Source organism: Balaenoptera musculus, chromosome 2 (genome assembly GCF_009873245.2).
Source record: "Balaenoptera musculus isolate JJ_BM4_2016_0621 chromosome 2, mBalMus1.pri.v3, whole genome shotgun sequence".
In the NCBI taxonomy this organism is placed as follows: Eukaryota; Metazoa; Chordata; class Mammalia; order Artiodactyla; family Balaenopteridae; genus Balaenoptera; species Balaenoptera musculus.
This window is the reverse complement of record NC_045786.1, coordinates 136,646,000-136,667,964: the sequence shown is the minus strand read 5'-3', so window position 1 is coordinate 136,667,964 and position 21,965 is coordinate 136,646,000. Positions and strand designations below refer to the sequence as shown.

The 21,965-nt window shown below is 38.0% G+C and overlaps 1 protein-coding gene across 4 annotated transcripts in view; it reads right to left on the bottom strand.

Annotated features, from left to right (window-relative positions):
- Positions 1 to 284: 284 nt before the first annotated feature.
- Positions 285 to 21,965, bottom strand: part of SYT16 (synaptotagmin 16) — a 253,423-nt gene continuing 231,742 nt past the window's right edge. For 2 of the 4 annotated variants that reach the window (XM_036844899.1, XM_036844898.1), the window contains exon 7: positions 290 to 1,779. In XM_036844899.1, coding sequence (XP_036700794.1) covers positions 1,466 to 1,779 — 314 coding nt within the window. In that variant the 3' untranslated portion in view covers positions 290 to 1,465. Of the gene's footprint in view, positions 1,780 to 15,196; positions 15,283 to 21,965 lie in introns of all 4 variants that reach the window. The other 2 variants (XM_036844897.1, XM_036844896.1) reach the window with 2 other exon arrangements.

The following is a 21,965-nucleotide window of genomic DNA, read 5'->3' as shown; positions in this document are numbered from 1 at the left end:
AGCTATCACTCTTCCCACAGACAGCAAAAAGTCAACAATGAAACATAAAAGCTAAAAATAAGTGACAGCAATTGCTCAGAAGAGCTGCACATGGGGCTCAGTGTTACATGTACACACATTCCTTCCCTTTTCTTATTACTGCCAATTTAAAGTAATTGAAATTAAGGGCTCAGATCTAAGAAAATAAACATGCACTGCACAAAAATGTAAAAGTCAGTCAGAAGTAAAATTTCATGCTCATAACCATACATGATCAGTGTTCAAATTGGCACGTGCCCAAAATGCAAGTAGTGACTAATATATGTTGCTGCAAATACCACTGAAAAATGACAATTATAGGCACTTCAAATGCTCAAAGAAGAATTAGTGTCATTGCTTACAAACTGAAAATATTCTTCATTCACAGGTGTTATAACATGTTCATTTCTAAGAGTCAATCAAATCAACATTTATTAAAGATCCATTGTATACAATTTACTATGCTCTGATGATGGAAAATATGGCATTAAAAAAGTATGGTTTACATGCAAATACAGAATCAAAATATATGTATGAGTGAGTATATTGTACTGAATATAGAAAAAGCATAATCTAGAAGGAGAACACTAGATTCAGAAAAATCAGTACCTCCATGACTTAATAGGTTGTTCGGTTTTCTTCTCATTCTGTAAGAATTTATTAGGTGAGAAAAACAGCATAAAAACCTTGAAAGTTTTAATTTTGAAGCCTTACATACTCAAAAGGAGACAAGTTGTCTTACAACAGTAGTTTTTGAATTCTTTTTTAGTTTCAAAATGGGTCACCTAACCAAATCTCATAGGAAACCACAATATATAAGTGAGATAAACAAAGAGGTATTTAATTCATACAAATTTGCTTTATAAGTGTAAGTTTTTACCATTTATTTGTTAGGCAAATAAATGAAGGGTTTTTTTTATAAAGAGAAAAACATGAAATAGGGGATTATGGATGACAGTTACATTCTTCTATGAGCCTCGGCGTCAGATTCATTTCTGTATTTTGGAGTATTTTGCCCCATACTAAGAAAATTCTGATTCCTACACACAAGTGGTTACAAACAGTAACTTTTCACATCTCCCTTGCAATCTAAGGGAGCAGAGACAACCAGAGAGGCTTCATTCCATAGCCTGAACCAAAATTTAATAACCTATTAACAGAAATTAACTCAACATCATTCATCTCAACTACAATAACATTTCCAATAAAGTATACTCGACAGTGCATATGGGCTTTTTAAAAAAATTACAGTATTTAAATCCAAATCAAACCTTTGAGAAACCCAAAGGATCCTTCCACCCCCAGAATGTCCTAGGGTCTAGTAGAATCCAATCCCTACTTAAAGCCTGTCTTTAAAAAAAGCCTACCAGCAAGCACTGAGTTGGTATCAGTACTCAAAACACGGGTCACCAGGGTAGGTATAGCCCACAAACACCTCTTGGCAAACCTAGGATTCGAGTAAAGTGTGCCACCTGCAGACCTGCTGCCCTTTGGTCTCCTTCATTTCCTCCCAATGGTCTTGTTCCTCCTCTCCGCTACTGTTTTGACCCAGAGCAATCCAACCAATCATCTCTTTACGCTTCATGGTACGCCTGTTATACACAGAAATCATCAACGTAACGTCAGAGAGCTGAAAGAGGGCCACCTGGAAAACAAAGGTCTCCTTATAGACAGGATTGGGCTGACCACGTCGGATGGATGTCTTGCAGCGGGACATCTCTTGACCCACAGAACTGAGAAGAAAGAGCTTTCCATATGTATCTGAGGAAACAATGGAAATGAGAAAACATCAGTGCCTTCCGTTTTGCTAGTTTAATTGCAATATCTACATGGGCTGTACATTTTTCCTTTTTAACATACTGAACAGCATCTTTAGGCCCGGAACTTGCTGTAGGACTAACACATCTTACATGAGCTCTTCAGGAAAGGGATTATTACCTTTATGCTTAATGTTTCACGCGGCCCACCACGGGGCACCTTGCTGATGTTCATTAGAAGCCCTGTATGTGCAAGGGTATGTACATGCACAGGCACGTGTGCAATGGTATTTGTGGACATGCACAGTTCTTCATCCACATTTATGTAACTATAAATATACATTTTGCTCTATGTGTCTTTCTTTTCGTTGTCAAAAGGCTGTTTATGCCTAAAGAGTCTCTTCTCTTCTCATTCTCTACATATTCTTTGGACCATGTTATCCACTCAGTGACAACAACCAGATCTGTATCTCTGGCCTAGACTTCCCTCCCAAGCTCAAGATCCAACTGAATACCATACTTCTTCTTGTGGAAATCCCATCTCACACTCATCATGTCTCCAACTCTTCAAAACTTGCTGTTTTAGTATTCTCCAGCCCTGTGAATGGCAGTATCATCTGCTCAAGTACACAAGTCAGAACTCAGGATGGCATTTTTGACTAGACTGGCTTCCTTACCCCTAGTCCAGTCAATCAACCACCAAGTTCTGTTGATTCTACCTCCTCAATAGCTCCCAAACCCGCCCACTTCCTTGCATCCCAATGCCACTGAACTCTCAGTGTACACCATCAGCTCAGGTCACCAGCGTTCCCCACTTGCATTACTGCATGTTTCTTCACTGATCTCCAGTCACTGGATTGTCAGAGGGGTCTTTGTAAAATGCAGATCTGGTTGTGTCATTCTCCCTAATAAACAAAGACTAAACCTTCAATACATCCCACTAGTCTCAGGATAAAAGCTAAATTTCTCGGTATAGACCACATACCCTGACACTTTTATCTTCCGGTTTCATTAGGCATCACCGTTGCCTTTATACACTGCATCCCCACTACACTGAATACCTTATCCCTCCAACCCACTCTGCTGTCTTTCCCTTTCACTTCTGCATAAGCTATACATGCCCTGATATCCCGAATGATATCTACCTTCACATGACTTCTATTCATTAGTTTAGTCTGGATGTCACTTTATCCTGGAATCTTTGCTGACCACTTGCCCCCATGCTGACCATCTGTGGGCTCCATCGAAATCTAGTTTTAGCCTCTCTCAGCACTTATTACCCAGTATTTCCATTGCCTGCTTACTTGTCTGCAAAACTGTCAGTTCCCAGATGGGAGAAAGAGAGACTGCCCTGTTTACCACTGTACCCCCGTGCCTGGGGTAATGCCTAACATGTGGTAGACACTCAATAAATACTAAATATTTTGTAATGAATGTCTATGACCAGCCAGGAGGCTCAACTTTCTTTTTTCTTTTGGACTTAAGTTTTCAAACTTGCAAAATGGAGCTAAACCCCTCATTTTTTAACCCCTGCACTAGAATGCCATGAGATGGTGACTAGCATCATAGGTTTAGTCATTTATAGAAAGTAAGTACTAACATAGTCTATTACTTTTACTAAAATTCCTGAATGGATAATTACAAAGAAAATTATATCCTAAGAAAATTCTATTTTTATTAAAATCGATTAATTTATCAATTTCTTGACTTACTCTTAACTACAGTTTTTACCACTAATTTATGTGTCCTATCCTTTAAAAAAAAAATCTACAAGTTCCGGTGTTTCCCAAATTGTATCATTCTGTACATTCTGTTCAATGCAGGCTAAATGCTGATTAGTGTTTACTGCTCACTTTCCCACCTAACAACCAGTCAAACTTTTTAAAGTGTAAACCCAGAGCTCTGTAATTTACTGTTCTCTACAAGAGCATTGTAAGATAGGAAACAAATTACAACCTGCAGTTTTCTTTCTTTGTTGATCTTTTTCTATTCTGGTTTGATATGTTATTTTATGCAGTTATCTGCTGAGAAACACAAGGTGTGAAATTACACTTCAGGTGTGAAAAACACTTCTCTGTCTCAAAAACAGGGCTCTCCACTCTTCAAACTGCTCTACGGAAAAAGCTGTCAGAAAACCAACAATGGGGGAGTGAACTTGTGTTTCCGCAGCTGTACAGCTACACAATTCCTGTAGGAAAAGTTCAATCCAGTCACCAAACTGGTCTGGCAATTCTGCTACCAGTTATGGCAGTGAAAATTGAATCAATCTTGCAGACAAAGACCTGCTCATTTCACAAAGAGAGCAATTTCCAGCTTTATCCTGTCAGAAGATCATTTTCTAATTATGAGAAAGGCTACTTACTCCCAAACCACCATAAATGAAGCTGAATTGCATGTGTATGACAATAGGGGGAAATAATAATTTTATAAACAATCCAGTCTGAGGACACCTGACCAGAAGAAGAGAAATGTTGCTCATCATTCCAGGTCAAACGGGAACCTTTTATTGGCTGTAATAATGTGCTTACTTCTTAGTGACCCAGGGCTGTGCCCAGAAAATTCTACTTGTGAGGAATAGTGGGGAGTAAGGCTGGGGTCTTTTGGGGTTCAATGACTTAATCTGATGAGCACCAGTCAGAATGGAAGAAAAAGAGTCAAGTAAATGTGCAACTTAAGTGAGCTCTGTTTTAATTTTTGGAATTGACATAATACTTGCTGCAGAGCACCACCAAGCAGTATTTTTTTTTTTATTCAAACAGAAAGTCACAAAAATTATAATCATCCTCATCAGTTCACTCAGTCCCACGTAATTAATTTATTTTTCGTCTTGATTTTTTGTTAGCACTTTTATGAATTCATCAGTTTTCCATTAGAGTTCTGAAAATGCTTATTCATTCAGTTCAGCAGTAGAGTCAGTTACCAGAAACCTGTACTTGTCAGAGTCTTTTCCATGAATTCCTTGAAGATGAAACCCTTTTATAGGAACAGTTTTGCAAAAGCATCAGAGTACACCCAGAACTGTCCGTAAATGACAAAAGACTTAAAAATGACCACGGTTAAAGATTTGATGAAAGTTCATCATAATGCAATTGACAAGGAAATTTAGTTATTTCTGAGATATACATTTTAAAGTATTAACTAGAATTATGACTTATAACATTATACCAGAACATATAAGATTTTCAGAAATTTCATGTAATGTCTGAAACATTTATATTAACATATTTCCATACAAATAACCCAAAGAAAGTTTAGTATTAGTTGTGTTTTTTGTTTGTTTGTTTGTTTTTTTATACTGCAGGTTCTTATTAGTCATCAATTTTATACACATCAGTGTATATATGTCAATCCCAATCGCCCAATTCAGCACACCACCATCCCCACCCCACTGTGGTTTTCCCCTCTTGGTGTCCATATGTTTGTTCTCTACATCTGTGTCTCAACTTCTGCCTGGCAAACCGGTTCATCTGTACCATTTTTCTAGGTTCCACATATATGCGTTAATAAAATAAAACGATATTTGTTTTTCTCTTTCTAACTTACTTCACTCTGTATGACAGTCTCTACATCCATCCATGTCTCATCAAATGACTCAATTTCGTTCCATTTTATGGCTGAGTAATATTCTATTGTATATATGTACCACAACTACTTTATCCATTCATCTGTCAATGGGCATTTAGGTTGCTTCCATGACCTGGCTATTGTAAATAGTGCTGCAATGAACATTGGGGTGCATGTGTCTTTTTGAAATATGGTTTTCTCTGGGTATATGCCCAGTAGTGGGATTGCTGGGTCATATGGTAACTCTATTTTTAGTTTTTTAAGGAACCTCCATACCGTTCTCCATAGTGGCTGTATCAATTTACATTCCCACCAACAGCGCAAGAGGGTTCCCTTTTCTCCAAACCCTCTCCAGCATTTGTTGTTTATAGATTTTCTGATGAAGCCCATTCTAACTGGTGTCAGGTGATACCTCATTGTAGTTTTGATTTGCATTTCTGTAGTAATTAGTGATGTTGAGCAGCTTTTCATGTGCTTCTTGGCCATCTGTATGTCTTCTTTGGAGAAATGTCTATTTAGGTCTTCTGCCCATTTTTGGATTGGGTTGTTTGCTTTTTTAATATTGAGCTGCATGAGCTGTTTATATATTTTGGAGATTAATCCTATGTCCATTGATTCATTTGCAAATGTTTTCTCTCATTCTGAGGGTTGTCTTTTCGTCTTGTTTATGGTTTCCTTCACTGTGCAAAAGCTTTTAAGTTTCATTAAATCCCATTTGTTTATTTTTGTTTTTATTTCCATTACTCTAGGAGGTGGATCAAAATAGATACTGCTCTGATTTATGTCAAAGAGTGTTCTTCCTATGTTTTCCTCTAAGAGTTTTACAGTGTCCAGTCTTACATTTAGGTCTCGAATCCAGTTTGAGTTTATTTTTGTGTATGGTGTTAGGGAGTGTTCTAATTTCATTCTTTTACATGTAGCTGTCCAGTTTTCCCAGCACCACTTATTGAAGAGACTGTCTTTTCTCCATTGTATGTCTTTGCCTCCTTTGTCACAGATTAGTGGACCATAGGTGTGTGGGTTTATCTCTGGGCTTTCTATCTTGATCCATTGATCTATGTTTCTGTTTTTGTGCCAGTACCACACTGTCTTGATTACTGTAGCTTTGTAGTATAGTCTGAAGTCAGGGAGTCTGATTCCTCCAGCTCTGTTTTTTTCCCTCAAGACTGCTTTGGCTATTCGGGGTCTTTTGTATCTCCACACAAATTTTAAGACTTTTTGTTCTAGTTCTGTAAAAAATGCCATTGGGAATTTGATAGGGATTGCATTGAATCTGTAGATTGCTTTGGGTAGTAGAGTCATTTTCACAATACTGATTCTTCCAATCTAAGAACATGATATATCTCTCCATCTGTTGGTATCATCTTTAATTTCTTTCATCAGTGTCTTATAGTTTTCTGCATACAGGTCTTTTGTCTCTCTAGGTAGGTTTATTCCTAGGTATTTTATTCTTTTTGTTGCAATGGTAAATGGGAGTGTTTCCTTAATTTCTCTTTCAGATTTTTCATCATTACTGTATAGGAATGCAGGAGATTTCTGTGCATTAATTTTGTATCCTGCAACTTTACCAAATTCATTGATTAGCTCTAGTAGTTTTCTGGTAGCATTTTTAGGATTCTCTATGTATAGTATCATGTCGTCTGCAAACAGTGACAGTTTTACTTCTTCTTTTCCAATTTGTATTCCTTTTATTTCTTTTTCTTCTCTGATTGCCGTAGCTAGGACTTCCAAAACTATGTTGAATAATAGTGGTGAGAGTGGACATCCTTGTCTCGTTCCTGACCTTAGAGGAAATGCTTTCAGTTTTTCATCATTGAGAATGATGTTTGCGGTGGGTTTATCGTATATGGCCTTTATTATGTTGAGGTAGGTTCCCTCTATGCCCACTTTCTGGAGAATTTTTACCAAGAATGGGTGTTGAATTTTGTCAAAAGCTTTTTCTGTATCCATTGAGATAATCATATGGCTTTTACTCTTCTATTTGTTAATATGCTGTATCACATTGATTGATTTGCATATATTGAAGAATCCTTGCATCCCTGGGATAAATCCCACTTGATCGTGGTGTATGATCCTTTTAATGTGTTGTTGGATTCTGTTTGCTAGTATTTTGTTGAGGATTTTTGCATCTATATTCATCAGTGATATTGGTCTGTAATTTTCTTTTTTTGTAGTATCTTTGTCTGGTTTTGGTATCAGGGTGATGGTGGCCTCATAGAATGAGTTTGGGAGTGGTCCTTTCCCTGCAATTTTTTGGAAGAGTTTGAGAAGGATGGGTGTTAGCTCTTCTCTAAATGTTTGACATAATTCACCTGTGAAGCCATCTGGTCCTGGACTTCTGTTTGTTGGAAGATTTTTAATCACAGTTTCAATTTCATTACTTGTGTTTAGTCTGTTCATATTTTCTGTTTCTTCCTGGTTCAGTCTTGGAAGGTTATACCTTTCTAAGAATTTGTCCATTTCTTCCAGGTTGTCCATTTTATTGGCATAGAGTTGCTTGTAGTAGTCTCTTAGGATGCTTTGTATTACTGCGGTGTCTGTTGTAACTTCTCCTTTTTCATTTCTAATTTTATTGATTTGAGTCCTCTCCCTCTTTTTCTTGATCAGTCTGGCTAATAGTTTATCAATATTGTTTATCTTCACAAAGAACCAGTGTTTTGTTTTATTGATCTTTGCTATTGTTTTCTTTGTTTCTATTTCATTTATTTCTGCTCAGATCTTTATGATTTCTTTCCTCCTGCTAATTTGGGGTTTTGTTTGTTCTTCTTTCTCTAGTTCCTTTAGGTGTAAGGTTACATTGTTTATTTGAGATTTTTATTGTTTCTTGAGGTAGGTTTGTATAGCTATAAACTTTCCTCTTAGAACTGCTTTTGCTGCATCCCATAGGTTTTGGAGCATTGTGCTTTCATTGTTATTTGTCTCTAGGTATTTTTTGATTTCCTCTTTGATTTATTCACTGATCTCTTAGTTATTTAGTAACGTATTGTGTAGCCTCCATGTGTTTGTGTTTTTTACATTTTTTTCCCTGTAATTCATTTCTAATCTCATAGCATTGTGGTCAGAAAAGATGCTTGATATGATTCCAATTTTCTTAAATTTACTGAGGCTTGATTTGTGGCCCAAGATGTCATCTATGCTGGAGAATGTTCCATGCACACTTGAGAAGAAAGTTTAATCTGCTGTTTTTGGATGGAATGTCCTATAAATATCAATTAAATCTATCTGGTCTATTGTGTCATTTAAAGCTTCTGTTTCCTTATTTATTTTCATTTTGGATGATCTGTCCATTGGTGTAAGTGAGGTGTTAAAGTCTGCCACTATTACTGTGTTACTGTTGATTTCCTCTTTTATAGCTGTTAGCAGTTGCCTTATGTGTTGAGGTGCTCCTATGTTGGGTGCATATATATTTATAATTGTTATATCTTCTTCTTGGATTGATCCCTGGATCATTATGTAGTGCCCTTCCTTGTCTCTTGTAACATTCTTTATTTTAAAGTCGATTTTATCTGATATGAGTATTGCTACTCCAGCTTTCTTTTGATTTCCATTTGCATGGAATATCTTTTTCCATCCCCTCACTTTCAGTCTCTATGTGTCCCTAGGTCTGAAATGGGTCTCTTGTAGACAGCATATATATGGGTCTTGTTTTTGTATCCATTCAGCAAGCCTGTGTCTTTTGGTTGGAGCATTTAATCCATTCACATTTAAGGTAATTATCGATATGTATGTTCCTATGACCATTTTCTTAATTGTTTTGGGTTTGTTCTTGTAAGTCCTTTTCTTCCCTTGTGTGTCCCACTTAGAGAAGTTCCTTTAGCATTTGTTGTAGAGCTGGTTTGGTGGTGCTGAATTCTCTTAGCTTTTGCTTGTCTGTAAAGCTTTTGATTTCTCCAACAAATCTGAATGAGATCCTTGCTGGGTAGAGTAATCTTGGTTGTAGGTTCTTCCCTTTCATCACTTTAAGTATATCATGCCACTCCCTTCTGGCTTGTAGAGTTTCTGCTGAGAAATCAGCTGTTAACCTTATGGGAGTTCCCTTGTATGTTATTTGTCATTTCTCCCTTGCTGCTTTCTATAATTTTTCTTTGTCTTAAATTTTGCCCATTTGATTACTATGTGTCTTGGTGTGTTTCTCCTTGGGTTTATCCTCTTTATCTCTGTGCTTCCTGGACTTGGGTGGCTATTTCCTTTCCCATGTTAGGGAAGTTTTCGACTATAATCTCTTCAAATATTTTCTCTGGTCCTTTCTCTCTCTCTTCTCCTTCTGGGACCCCTATAATGCAAATGTTGTTGCGTTTAATGTTGTCCCAGAGGTCTCTTAGGCTGTCTTCATTTCTTTTCATTCTTTTTTCTTTAGTCTGTTCTGCAGCAGTGAATTCCACCATTCTGTCTTCCAGGTCACTTATCTGTTCTTCTGCCTCAATTATTCTGCTACTGATTCCTTCTAGTGTAGTTTTCGTTTCAGTTATTGTATTGTTCATTTCTGTTTGTTTGTTCTTTAATTCTTCTAGGTCTTTGTTAAACATTTCTTGCATCTTCTCGATCTTTGCCTCTATTCTTTTTCTGAGGTCCTGGATCATCTTCACTATCATTATTCTGTATTCTTTTTCTGGAAGGTTGCCTGTCTCCACTTCATTTAGTTGTTTTTCTGGGGTTTTAGTTTGTTCCTTCATCTGGTACATAGCCCTCTGCCTTTTCATCTTGTCTATCTTTCTGTGAATGTGGTTTTTGTTCCATAGGCTGCAGGACTGTAGTTCTTCTTGCTTCTGCTGTCTGCCCTCTGGTGGATGACGCTATCTAAGAGACTTGATGGGAGGGACTGGTGGTGGGTAGAGCTGACTGTTGCTCTGGTGGGCAGAGCTCAGTAAAACTTTAATCCAATTGACTGTTGATGGGTGGGGCTGGGTTCCCTCCCTGTTGGTTGTTTAGCCTGAGGCAACCCAACACTGGAGCCTACCTGGGCTCTTTGTTGAGCCTAATGACAGACTCTAGGAGGGCTCACACCAAGGAGTACTTCCCAGAACTTCTGCTGCCAGTGTCCTTGTCCCCACAGTGAGCCACAGCCACCCCCCCCCACCCCCCGCTGCCGGCCTGTGCAGGAGACCCTCCAACACTAGCAGGTAAGTCTGGTTCAGTCTCCCCTGGGGTCAGTGCTCCTTCCCCTGGGTCCTGATGCACACACTACTTTGTGTGTGCCCTCGAAGAGTGGAGTCTCTGTTTCTCCCAGTCCTGTCAAAGTTCTGCAATCAATTCCCACTAGGCTTCAAAGTCTGATTCTCTAGGAATTCCTCCTCCCGTTGCCGGACCCCCAGGTTGGGAAGCCTGATGTGGGGTTCAGAACCCTCACTCCAGTGGATGGACTTCTATGATATAAATGTTCTCCAGTCTGTGAGTCACCCACACACCAGTTATGGGATTTGATTTTACTGTGATTGCGCCCCTCCTACCATCTCATTGTGGCTTCTCCATTGTCTTTGGATGTGGGGTATCTTTCTTGGTGAGTTCCAGTGTCTTCCTGTCGATGATTGTCCAGCAGCTAGTTGTGATTCTGGTGTTCTTGCAAGAGGGAGTGAGAGCACGTCCTTCTACTCTACTATCTTGCTTCCTCCTCCCACTGAGCAGTATTTTATCTTCTGCTGATGATTCAGACGCCTCTTGGTGTCAAAACCATCATCAACAGGCTGAATGGGTCAGAATCCCTAGATAGTTCTGGATGCTGTTCTTCTGACCCAGCCTGCCAACTGCTCTATGGGTCACTTGTCTCTTTCTCCATAAAGGAAGATCGCACATGCACCAAAAAAATTATGACAGTAAAATATCTCCAGTATATCATGGCACAAAAGTATGTCATTTGGGACTCAGAAGTCATTTTTCCAAAGAAACAATATAATACCTAACTATTTAACTAACCACAATAGTTAGTTAAATAGCTCATACAAGACACCTGCCAGTGGGCAGCATGACGGTCTACCAACTGTAATAGACTCAGCCTTGGGGAGGGGTGGGAGTGAGGCACCACGATTCTCTGGGTAAGGGAAAGAATTTGGTCATTTAACCTCCCCTTAGCTTCTAATGTATTCATAATTATAAAATATTTTCAATATACATGAGAGAATAATAGTACACATATCCAAGTATGCAGACTTGTGATATTTAGCATTTGTCGTATTTACTATGGACCTTTTTGCTTTTTGTTTGATTTTTAGGAAATAAAGTGTTATAATTGAAGATCCTTGAGTATCCCTCCTAGATCCTGTTTGGTTTCCTCTATCACTAAAGGTAATTCCTCTCCTGGATTTGTAGCTCATCATCTTCATGTATGTTTTTAGCCTTTCACTATATAAATAGCTGTAAATAAAGATATCCAAAATATACTCAACAGTATTCTGCACATTTAAAAAGTATTTAACATTTTACTGTATGTCCTCCCAAAACTTGCCTTTTTTGCATTCAGCATTAAATTTTTTATATTACCTATATTATATATACACCTGTGATTCAAGTGCTATAGAGTGTTCCAGTATATTAATAAACCACAATTTATTTATTCATAATCTTAATTAATGGACATTTTAATTGCTTATAATAACCAAGAAGTGAAAAGATTTCAGTGAACATTTTTCTATATTTTACATTGTACCAATATTTGAGAATTTCTCTAATACATACCTAGGAGTAGATTATTGGCTCTTTACAAATTCTAGAGACAAAATCTTGTTATTTTTATTGCTAATATCTTCTCCCTGCCTGTAACTTATCCTTTCCCTCTGTGTAGTAACTTTTGTAGTATAAATGCTTTAAATTTTTGTGGAGTCAGATTTATCAATGTTTTCTTTTTCAGTTGACATATTTTAAAAAATTGTTTAAGAAATCCTACCCAAACCCAACAGTCTTCCACATTTCTCCTATGAGTCTTAAGAGTTTGTTTTCCACATCTGATCTTTAATCCACCTTAAACTGATCTTTGTGTGTGGTATAAAGTAGGGATCTAATTATTTTTTCCTATATGGGAAGCATTATTCATTTAATAGCCCATTATCTCCCAGCTGATTTGTAATATAATGTCGATCAGATATCGTGTCCAGCTTTAGTGTCCTTCCCCTAACTTGATAATACTTATTATCATTTTAGAATATATTTTGATCTGTTCAGAATCCTTCTATCATCTTTTTAAAAGCTATTTTAGTTATTTTAAGCTCTTGCTTCGTTTAATTGGCTCTTGCATATGAATTTGAGAATCAGTTTGTCAAGCTTTTTTTTTAAAAAGAAAAATACGCCAAAAAAAAAAAATCTGTGAGGATTTTGATTGGGATCGTACTGGGTATATAGATTAACCTGGGGAAAGCTGTTATTTTCACAATATTGATTATTCTAAACAATGAACATGGTTTATCTAACTATTTAGTTTTCTTTTGTGTCTTTCAAACAGTGTTGTGATTTTTAAAATAATTTTCTTACTCATCTTTTATTAATGTTATCCTTTGGTACCATAGGTACTGTTACTTTTGTAAATATCCATGTGCTAAAACTCCACTTTCTAACTGTCATTGATGTATTAGAAAACAAGTTTGTATTTTTTAAAAATGTTATTAGTTTAAATTTGTAGGTTTTCTTGTATTTTTAATGTAGACAATCATATTTTCTACAAATAATGGCAGTTTTGTTTCCTCCTCTCAAGCTTTAAATTTTTATTTTTTTCTTATTCTACTGAATTGCCTTGAGTTTCCAGTCTAATGTTGAGTGAGAGTGATGCCAGTGGGAAGCCTTACTTCGTTCTTGACTTTGAGGGGATTTCAGGATTAAGAATGATGGCTAGTGTCTATTTTCTTAAAACACCCACTATCAAGGTTAAGCAAGTTCCCTTCCATACCACAAACTAGTTGTTGATATTTAATACCATTTCTACCTTTCTTAGCTCTTTCCCTTACCAAACATAAAATTACATTCCCCTGAATCTCTTGCAGTAAGATCCCAGTTAAAATCCACTAATGAAAGCGATTTGTATGAGACTGGTAAGTAGAAGGAAAGGGGTGCCACAGCCCTCTAGTCCCAGTTGCAGGCATGTGTACAGGCATTAGCAAGCAGATGGCAAATTAGGGTTCTCACCCATGGTGTTCAAACATCCTTATGAGAATCATCCCTTTCATATGTACACAGCTCAGATCATACTGGCATCTTTCCTGTGATGCCTATACTTCTGGATTTCCTGGCCTTTATCACAAGCCTTCCCATGCTTAAAACCCATAAGAAACAACTTCTGACTCAAAATACCTATTTTGTATTTTCCTGACAAAATCTGACTGATATAGTAACTGGTAATCTGAACTGGAATGCTACCAAAATAAAAACACAAGAATGACCACTGGCCTAGAAGTTGGGTGCCAGGTGATGAAAAAACTAATATCAGAGGCTAGAACAATGGAGATCCATAATCAATATTATGTGATAGTAAAGCCACCATCTGCTATAACTTGGAAGGAAGAGCATATGCCTAATGTTTATAGAACTAAGGAAACAGACTGAAAAACAGAATGTTAGAAGTGTGTATTCGTACTACTGGCTTTATTTGGGGGGTGAGGATGAAAAGTAAGCTTGGGAAAGAACTGACCAATGTGCAAGGAAAAAGAGAATCCTGAAATTCAGACCTTTCTGTGGTTGGAAAAGTTCCTTGCTTCCAGACCTCCAAACAGTAAGAGACGGATTTTAAAAGGCTTCAAACAACAAAGGCCCAGTAAACCTTCTTAGGGGAATAATGTGATAGTGACTCAGGTCAAGTATCAAATTAAGGATGTAGGCTTCACACCAGATTTTAGTTGACTGAGCCATGTGACTGAGGTCTGAATAACAGAATATGAGAAGTGGTAAATATCACCTTCAATCACAGCTATAGGCAACCTCTCCCCCGTCTCTTCCCCTTCCATGACAACAAAGCAGGTCACATTTTGAATATAATATTATCACCTCATTAAATGGAAAGAACCTGTATGCCTTAGTCACAGCTTAGAGGAGAGTCACCTGCTTTACTTTGGACTGTGATGCAAGGGAGAAAGAAACCTTTGCTGTTAAGCCACGAACTTTGCAGAATTTGTCATTGCATCATAGCCTAGCCTATACGCATACACCTTCTATTATTCTTCTGCTTTGAGTTATTTTTATCAATAATGGATAGTGCATTTTATCAAGAGCTTCTTTTGCAACTATTGACATGATCAGGTTTTCTCATAAATCAATTGGTATATGAACTGCACTAGATTTTCCTAATATTAAGTCATTCTTGCATTCCTGAACTAAGCCCAATTTGTTGGTAATTAGTATTTCTTTTTCTTATACATTGTGAGGCTATGTGGGCCCAATATAAACTGCAGTATATGTGAGAGTATGTGAGGAGGGGGACAGGGAGAGATTGGGAGGAAGAGAAATATTAATCTAATGTTATATCTACCTTTTACATAGCAGTCTTAGTCCCTTTACATTTATTATGATCACTGATATATTTTGATTTATTTTTATTGTTTTGGTTTGTGCTATCTACTCTGCATTTTCTAGGCTTTTAAATATCTCTTTCTGCTTTCTATTGGATTAACTGAATTTTCTTTATTCTAATTTAGCCTCTCTACTGGTTTGAAAGTTGGAAGTGTTAACATGTACACTTGACTTAATGTCTAAAATGAATCAATACCTCTACCCTCTTTTTAAGCAACATAAGTACCTTAGAATTCTCTGATTTCCATCTCCCCTTCGCATCCTTCATGTTATTCCTGCCTGGAATTTCATTTCTACGTTTTTGTTGTAGTCCCAACATTAGGCATGTTTCCTTCTATTGCTGTTTCTGCTTTACACAATTTATACATGCTTACCTTTACCTACATGTTGATCTGTTTTGTTCTTGTTGTTCATTTTCCTTTCTTGCACTTCACTACTTCCAAGTTCGATTTCCTTCTCCCTGAAATAACATCAGTTAGTAGCTCTTCCACTGATAAACCCTTTCAAACTTTGTGAAAAAGATCTTTATTCTTCCTTCACTCGAAAAGAATAGTAAGTTGAGAGTATTTTTTTCTCTTTGATGATATTCTCCCCTTGTCCTCAGCCTTCTATTGTTGCTGTGAATAAGCCTGTCCTCAGCCTTCTATCGTTGCTGTGAATAAGCCTGTCCTCCGTCTGACTGTCATTCTTCTGCAGAAAGCTGTGTTTTTTTTTAAAAGCAGCATTATTGAGATATAACTCACATACCATGGTAACTGTATTTTCTCCCGTTGCTTTTCAGATTTTCTAACTTTGATATTGTTGTGAGAATTAATGAGATGATGTAAGTATAGGAATATCCCATATGCAATCAATAAGTTATTGCCACATACAAATCTTCATATGAATTGGCCTTAATTCTAAGCACATAATGGCTATTAGTAAGTACTCGTTATACTTAGCTTTAAAAGAAGGTGGTATGTCCTATATCTGTTCATTTCCATGTAGTCCTTTTTTCCCTGCCTTTCATCTGTAGAGTGTAACCCCCTGCATCCCACTTGTTCTTCACACTAAACCCGAGCCAGCTTGATTTGCTTTTTTGTTTTTCCTTCCTCTAGTCTCTGCTATTGTGAGTACCTAACAAGGTTAATATGCTGCTGCTGTAAGTATTATCATTTGGGATGTAATTATCACACGTGTCTAATCATGCACATGCTGAGAGGCTGGGGAACTTGTTGTTTTTAACTTAACTGGAGGGGACATCTTAATGATAGTTTTTGACAAGGACCATTATATGGGTGTATATATACACAGTGCAGTAATGCATTGTAGAAGGACGGAGAAAGAGAATCTGCCAACAGAACAGATAACATTTTTTTTTAAAAACGTAGACTTGTATCAGTAATATTAACTAGTTAACCTTATTTAATAGGGAAAGAAATTAAATTCAGAGAGGTTAAATCAAATGTCGAGGCCACACAGTAACTGGGTGGCAAGCCCAGGAAAAGAACAGAACAGAGCTGCTAAATTGTTAGTGAATTGCTTTCCCATGAAGCCAAATTCAAAAGATAATCAAATGTTTCTAATTCTCAATGGTAACTTTTTCAAAAGCTTCTGTAAATGTGTATCAGCAATGGAATATTACTCAGCCATAAAAAGGAACTAAACTGAGTTATTTGTAGTGAGGTGGATGGCCCTAGAGACTGTCATACAGAGTGAAGTAACTCAGAAAGAGAAAAACAAATATCGTATGCTAACACATATATATATGGAATCTAAAAAAAGAAAAAAAAGAAAAAGAAAATGGTCAGAAGAACCTAGGGGTAAGACAGGAATAAAGATGCAGACCTACTAGAGAATGGACTTGAGGATACGGGGAGGGGGAAGAGTAAGCTGGGACAAAGTGAGAGAGTGGCATGGACATATATATACTACCAAATGTAAAATAGATAGCTAGTGGGAAGCAGCTGCATAGCACAGGGAGATCAGCTCGATGCTTTGTGACCACATAGAGGGGTGGGATAGGGAGGGTGGGAGGTAGGGAGATGCAAGAGGGAAGAGATATGGGGACATATGTATATGTATAACTGATGCACTTTGTTATAAAGCAGAAACTGATACACCATTATAAAGCAATTATACTCTAATAAAGATGTTAAAAAATAAAAAAAATAAAAAAGAAATCATAAAGATCAGATCACAAATAAATGAAAAAAAAAAAAAAAAGTCTACCAGGATTTCAGATGTCTAGCAGGCACAATAAGAGGCTTTTTCACCTGGGCCATCTGCCATGTACAGATGTGGAGACTATCCCTTGCCATCGGATTTGTAGACTAGCCTGTACCATCTTAACAGCAATAATGACAACACTGACCACAAGTACTAAGTGAGATTTTACCTTGAAAGTGCCTGGAATGGCTCTTGGCACACTGTTACCTGACTTGAGCTAAGATTAGTTCATTTTGTTAACTTGCTTATATATTGTTTCTGAATAGGTTCTATGGAATAGTTTCAGTAATTTTCAAATAGCCTATTTTATCTTCCCTAGCCCTCCTAGGATTTGAAATATATATATACATATTTAAATTTTTATAATACGGGCATTTTCACCAGAATGAAAGGAATGAAGGAAGGAAGAAAGGGAGGGAGGGAGGGAGGTATAAAAACCTACCTACCTTTCTATCTATCTATCTGTCTGATGAATAGAGAAAAGGTTAAAGTTAGAAATAAAGAAATGCCCAACCACATACTTTGTCTTGGGATGGATGTGGTTTATGGAGGATGCTACAGAAGATGCCCGCAGGTTCATTTGCTTGGTACCCTGTCTATTCCATCCAAATCTGAGTCAAGGGAATAAGGTCGGAACTTGAGATGTCATAATTTAAAAAAAAAAAATGTAATGCCCACCACAGTAGCCCCTATCAATGGCTAGACTCTTGTTTTATTTTTATCTACCTGGCCCAGCTGAACTATTCCAGACCAGACCAGATTTTCATGCACAATATTTTATAACAGATTTTCAAATATGCTGAAAATTCAAAATAATTATACAGTGGATACCCATATACCCATCATCTAGATTCTTCAATTGTTATATTTTTCTCCATTTATGCTATGGACTGAATGTATGTATCCTCCCAAAATTCATATGTTGAAGCCCTAATCCCCGATGTGATGCTATTTGAATGTGAGATCTTTGGGAGATAATTAGATCATGAGGGTGGAGCCCTCATGAATGGGATTAGTGCCCTTATAAGAAGAGACATGAGAGATATGTTTTCTGTCTCCGCCATGTGAAGATACAGCAAGAAGATGTCTGTCTACAAACCAGGAAGAGGGTTCTCATCAGGAACCAAATCAGCTGATAACCTTAATCTTGAACTTCCCAGCCTCCAGAACTGTGAGAAGTAAATTTCTGTTGTCTAAGCCACCCAACCTATGGTATTTCTGTCATGGTAGCCTGAGCTAACAGCGTTTGCTTTTTCACATATCTATGCATCTATCTATCCATCAATCCATCACAGCTGTAGCCATCATTGTTCTTTACCCCTAAACATTTCAGCATGTGTTTCATTAACTAGAGTTCAATAATTTATGGCTCTTTTCTATTATAAGGTAAAATTTACATGCAGTGAAATGCACAAAGCCTAGTACAATTCAGTAAGTTTTAACAAATGCAAACATCCATTTAACCCACACCCCTATCAAAATATAGAATATGTCCATCACCCCAGAATATTCCCTCATGTTCATGCCCAGTCCATCTTGATACCAATACCAATCCTGAAGCAATCACTCCTCTTCTGCTTTTCTTCACTATATGTAAATAAGTTTTGCCTGTTTTAGAACTTCATATAAATGGAATTGTACAGTAGGTACTCAGTGTGATTTTGAGATTCCTCCATGTTGTTGAATGCCTCTGTTAATTTCGTTCCTTCTATATTGCTGAATAGTATTCCACTGTGGAAATATATCTTAATTTGAGGACATAAGGGCTCTTTGCAATTTTTCCATATTATGAGTAAAGCTGCTACAAACATTCTTGTTCCTGTTTTTTTTTTTTTTTTAACTTATGGGTAAATGCCTAAGAATGGAACTGCTGGATTTTCAGTGCATGTTTACCTATATAAGAAACTACCAAGCCTCTTCCCAAAGCTGTTATTCCATTTTACACAACCCCTAAGAATGTATTCTCCACAACCTCACCAATACTTGAGGGAATCTGTCTTTTTAGTTTTAACCATTCTGGGGTGGGGGGGCGGGGGGGCAGGGCAAGGTGTGGTAGAGACTCATCTCTAGGAATGCTCCCACCAGCTCCTGCCCATCGGAGCAAAACCTGCCTTTCACTGAGACTTCTCCCGCAAGGATTTGCCTCAGAAATATCGGGAGGGGAGCTTACATCTCATTGGTTTATTTCTTCTAAGACCCTAAAAGAGAAGAGGAACTCCATCTATTATTTGTCCACCTCTCCTCTATCTTGCTTAGAAAGAAAAGTTTAAAATACCAGAATAGTCATCTAGCTGGATCAAGTTGGCAAGTTCACAGTTATCTTTTGGTTCATGATATATTTTGATGCAAAAGATTCTCGCTTCTAAATCCCAGCCTTTGTCTCTTTCCATCAAGATTGAGCACCTTCAATATTCTAGAGAGGAGAAGTCCCCACTCCACAGGCTCAACATCTTTTCCTTTGGGCTTCCCTAAGAACCATTCTTCACATTATCATAGCCAGCCTGCAAGGCAAGATTGATGTCCCCTTTCTGCAGAGGAGGTCATCGCCTCTGAGCTGAGGGTCTCAAGCACAGGATTTGTAACCCTCACACACGTTTCTACCGGTGACTTTCCCCTGGCAGGCAGCTCCCTTGGGGTGCACTCTGACACAGGGCTCTGAGGCTCCGCCTGCCCTCCTTCCACCTTCACCAGGGAGATGAGTGCACTTCACCGTCTCCCTCCTCCACTCCCCACTCCAGGCCTATTCATCTTCCAGCTTGCATCCTCTCCCCTTCACACCCTCTTTCTTCCAATGCTGCTCAGTTACCTCATAAAACTATTGTTCCCTCATCCTTTCTCTCTCTCATTCTCTTCCATATGGGAAGTAAAATTGTATCCTAAGCCTTCCTGATGACTGCCAAAGTCCTGCTAGTGGTGTAAGGAAGTGAGACATAATGAAGGACCAATGTCGTCAACATCTCAAGCCCTTGAAAGTACCAAGAGGTCCCTTTCAGAATCTCCACAAAAGAACCTTCTACTTTCTCAACCCCTCCTAATTAAACTGGCTTTTCCTCAAGTACCAGCATTCTATGTAAACAAAAAACTTTTGTCTTCACTATTGGGTTTCTGCTTTAATTAATAGCATCACAGCAACACTGTCTTCTATTACTTTGGTCGCAAAGATACAGCATGTCAGTTACATTTGTCAGTTAAACTGTAGCACTATTCTATGAAAAATCATGTAAATGCCAAACTGACTTAAACTTCTGGAATGAAATCAGTTTCAAAATGAGGACTTGCCTTTTTTCCTACTCAGTTTTAAATATGTTATAAGTGTTTCCTCTTTGGCATATTTTCTTTTATATAGAAATGCATGAAGTTTCACGAGCACCATTCTCAACATCACAGCTTTATATGTAGTATCCCTACCTAGAAAGTATATATTATTATGATCCCATTTTACAGATGAGGAAACTGAGAGTCGAAAAAGTTTAGTAACTCACACTTAGTAAGTGACAAAGACCTTAGATTGGCACACTCCAGTTGATGCTTTCTTAGCCACCATGCTGTCCTTCTCCCCTGTATTGCCTGGGACGACCCAGCATGCAAATTAAAGCCTCCCAGCATGGACTGGAATAGGCCATGATTGTGTGATCCACCTCCGCATCATTCTCTGCAGCTGCACCATGTTCTTCCCTGAAAAATTTTCAGATCTCACCAAATCTCAGGAAGACAGGGAAAGAGATCAGAAAAGGCTCTGCAGGGAAAGCAGTAAATCCAGATCTTTAGTAAATCCAGAGTTTTTTGGGTTTTTTTTTAAAGCTGTATCTGGAAAAAAGAGTCTAGCCATACAATTAATAATCAACACCTATTATGGATTTTAAATAGCTCTTACCTGGTTCTGAGCGTCGATACAGAATATGGCCTATGCCTCTGGTCTCTTCTGTTCTCCAGAGTGCTGGGCTTTCCTTACTAACTTGCTCTAATGCCTTTAACACAGACTGACTAACAAGATACTATTGAACAGAGACATTGTGGGCGGCAGCACAGTTAAAGACTAAAAGGAGTGAGAGCCCAGATTTGGTTGTAGGAGCTGACCTTTTTCTACCAGCTCAGCTGGCTCTTCATCTGATGCTGACATGTGAGGCTGGAGTCCATTGCCTCTTGCAGCCTATCATGTTGTTACTGACTTCGTCCTTATTTCAGTAAGTTTTGGCTGCCTGTGGTGGACACCCTCACTTACACTCCACTCTACCCACTTCTATTTTACCTTCTTGGACTCAAAAGGCTGGAATTTCAACAGCATTTTCCAGACTCTCTTGCAGCTAGAATTCTAGATATAAATTAGATTCCTCAAATTAGATATGGTTGCATGAGAGCCAGAAGGCAGAAGTGAGGCAGAAACCATCTTCCCACCCTTTCTTAAGCTGTTTCTGCTGATAAGCAAGATCATTAAAGATGAGCTGATTTTTTAGCAGCATTATTCCAAGGTTCAATCTCCAGCTTCTTGGGTATTGAGAGGCAATTTGGCAGCAGCAGCTGCAGCATCTTTATTCTGGCTTCCTGAGCCCTGGACAGCAGCTGTGGGAGTATGTCTTGAGCTGCTCTTTCCAGGTGTGACCTCAGAAGCTGCCCTGGTGAGTCAGGCCTGGATTGCCCCACATCTTCCTGCTCCACCTCCTCCACCATCAACCACATAACCACTCACATTTCTTGAACGCTCACTATGTGTCAGGCACTGAATGTTCTACATAAATCATTTTATTTAAACCCCAAAACCACCCATGAGAAAGGTACTATTAATATTCCTTTGTTCCAGATGAGTCTGCTGAGATTCAGAAAAGAGAGGTAAATTGTATAGGATCAGAGCAAAGCTAGCAGGTAAATGAGTAGAGCTGGAATTAGATCCCAGAACTGCCTGGCTCCAAAGACTGAGCTCTGTCTCTTTAAACGTAT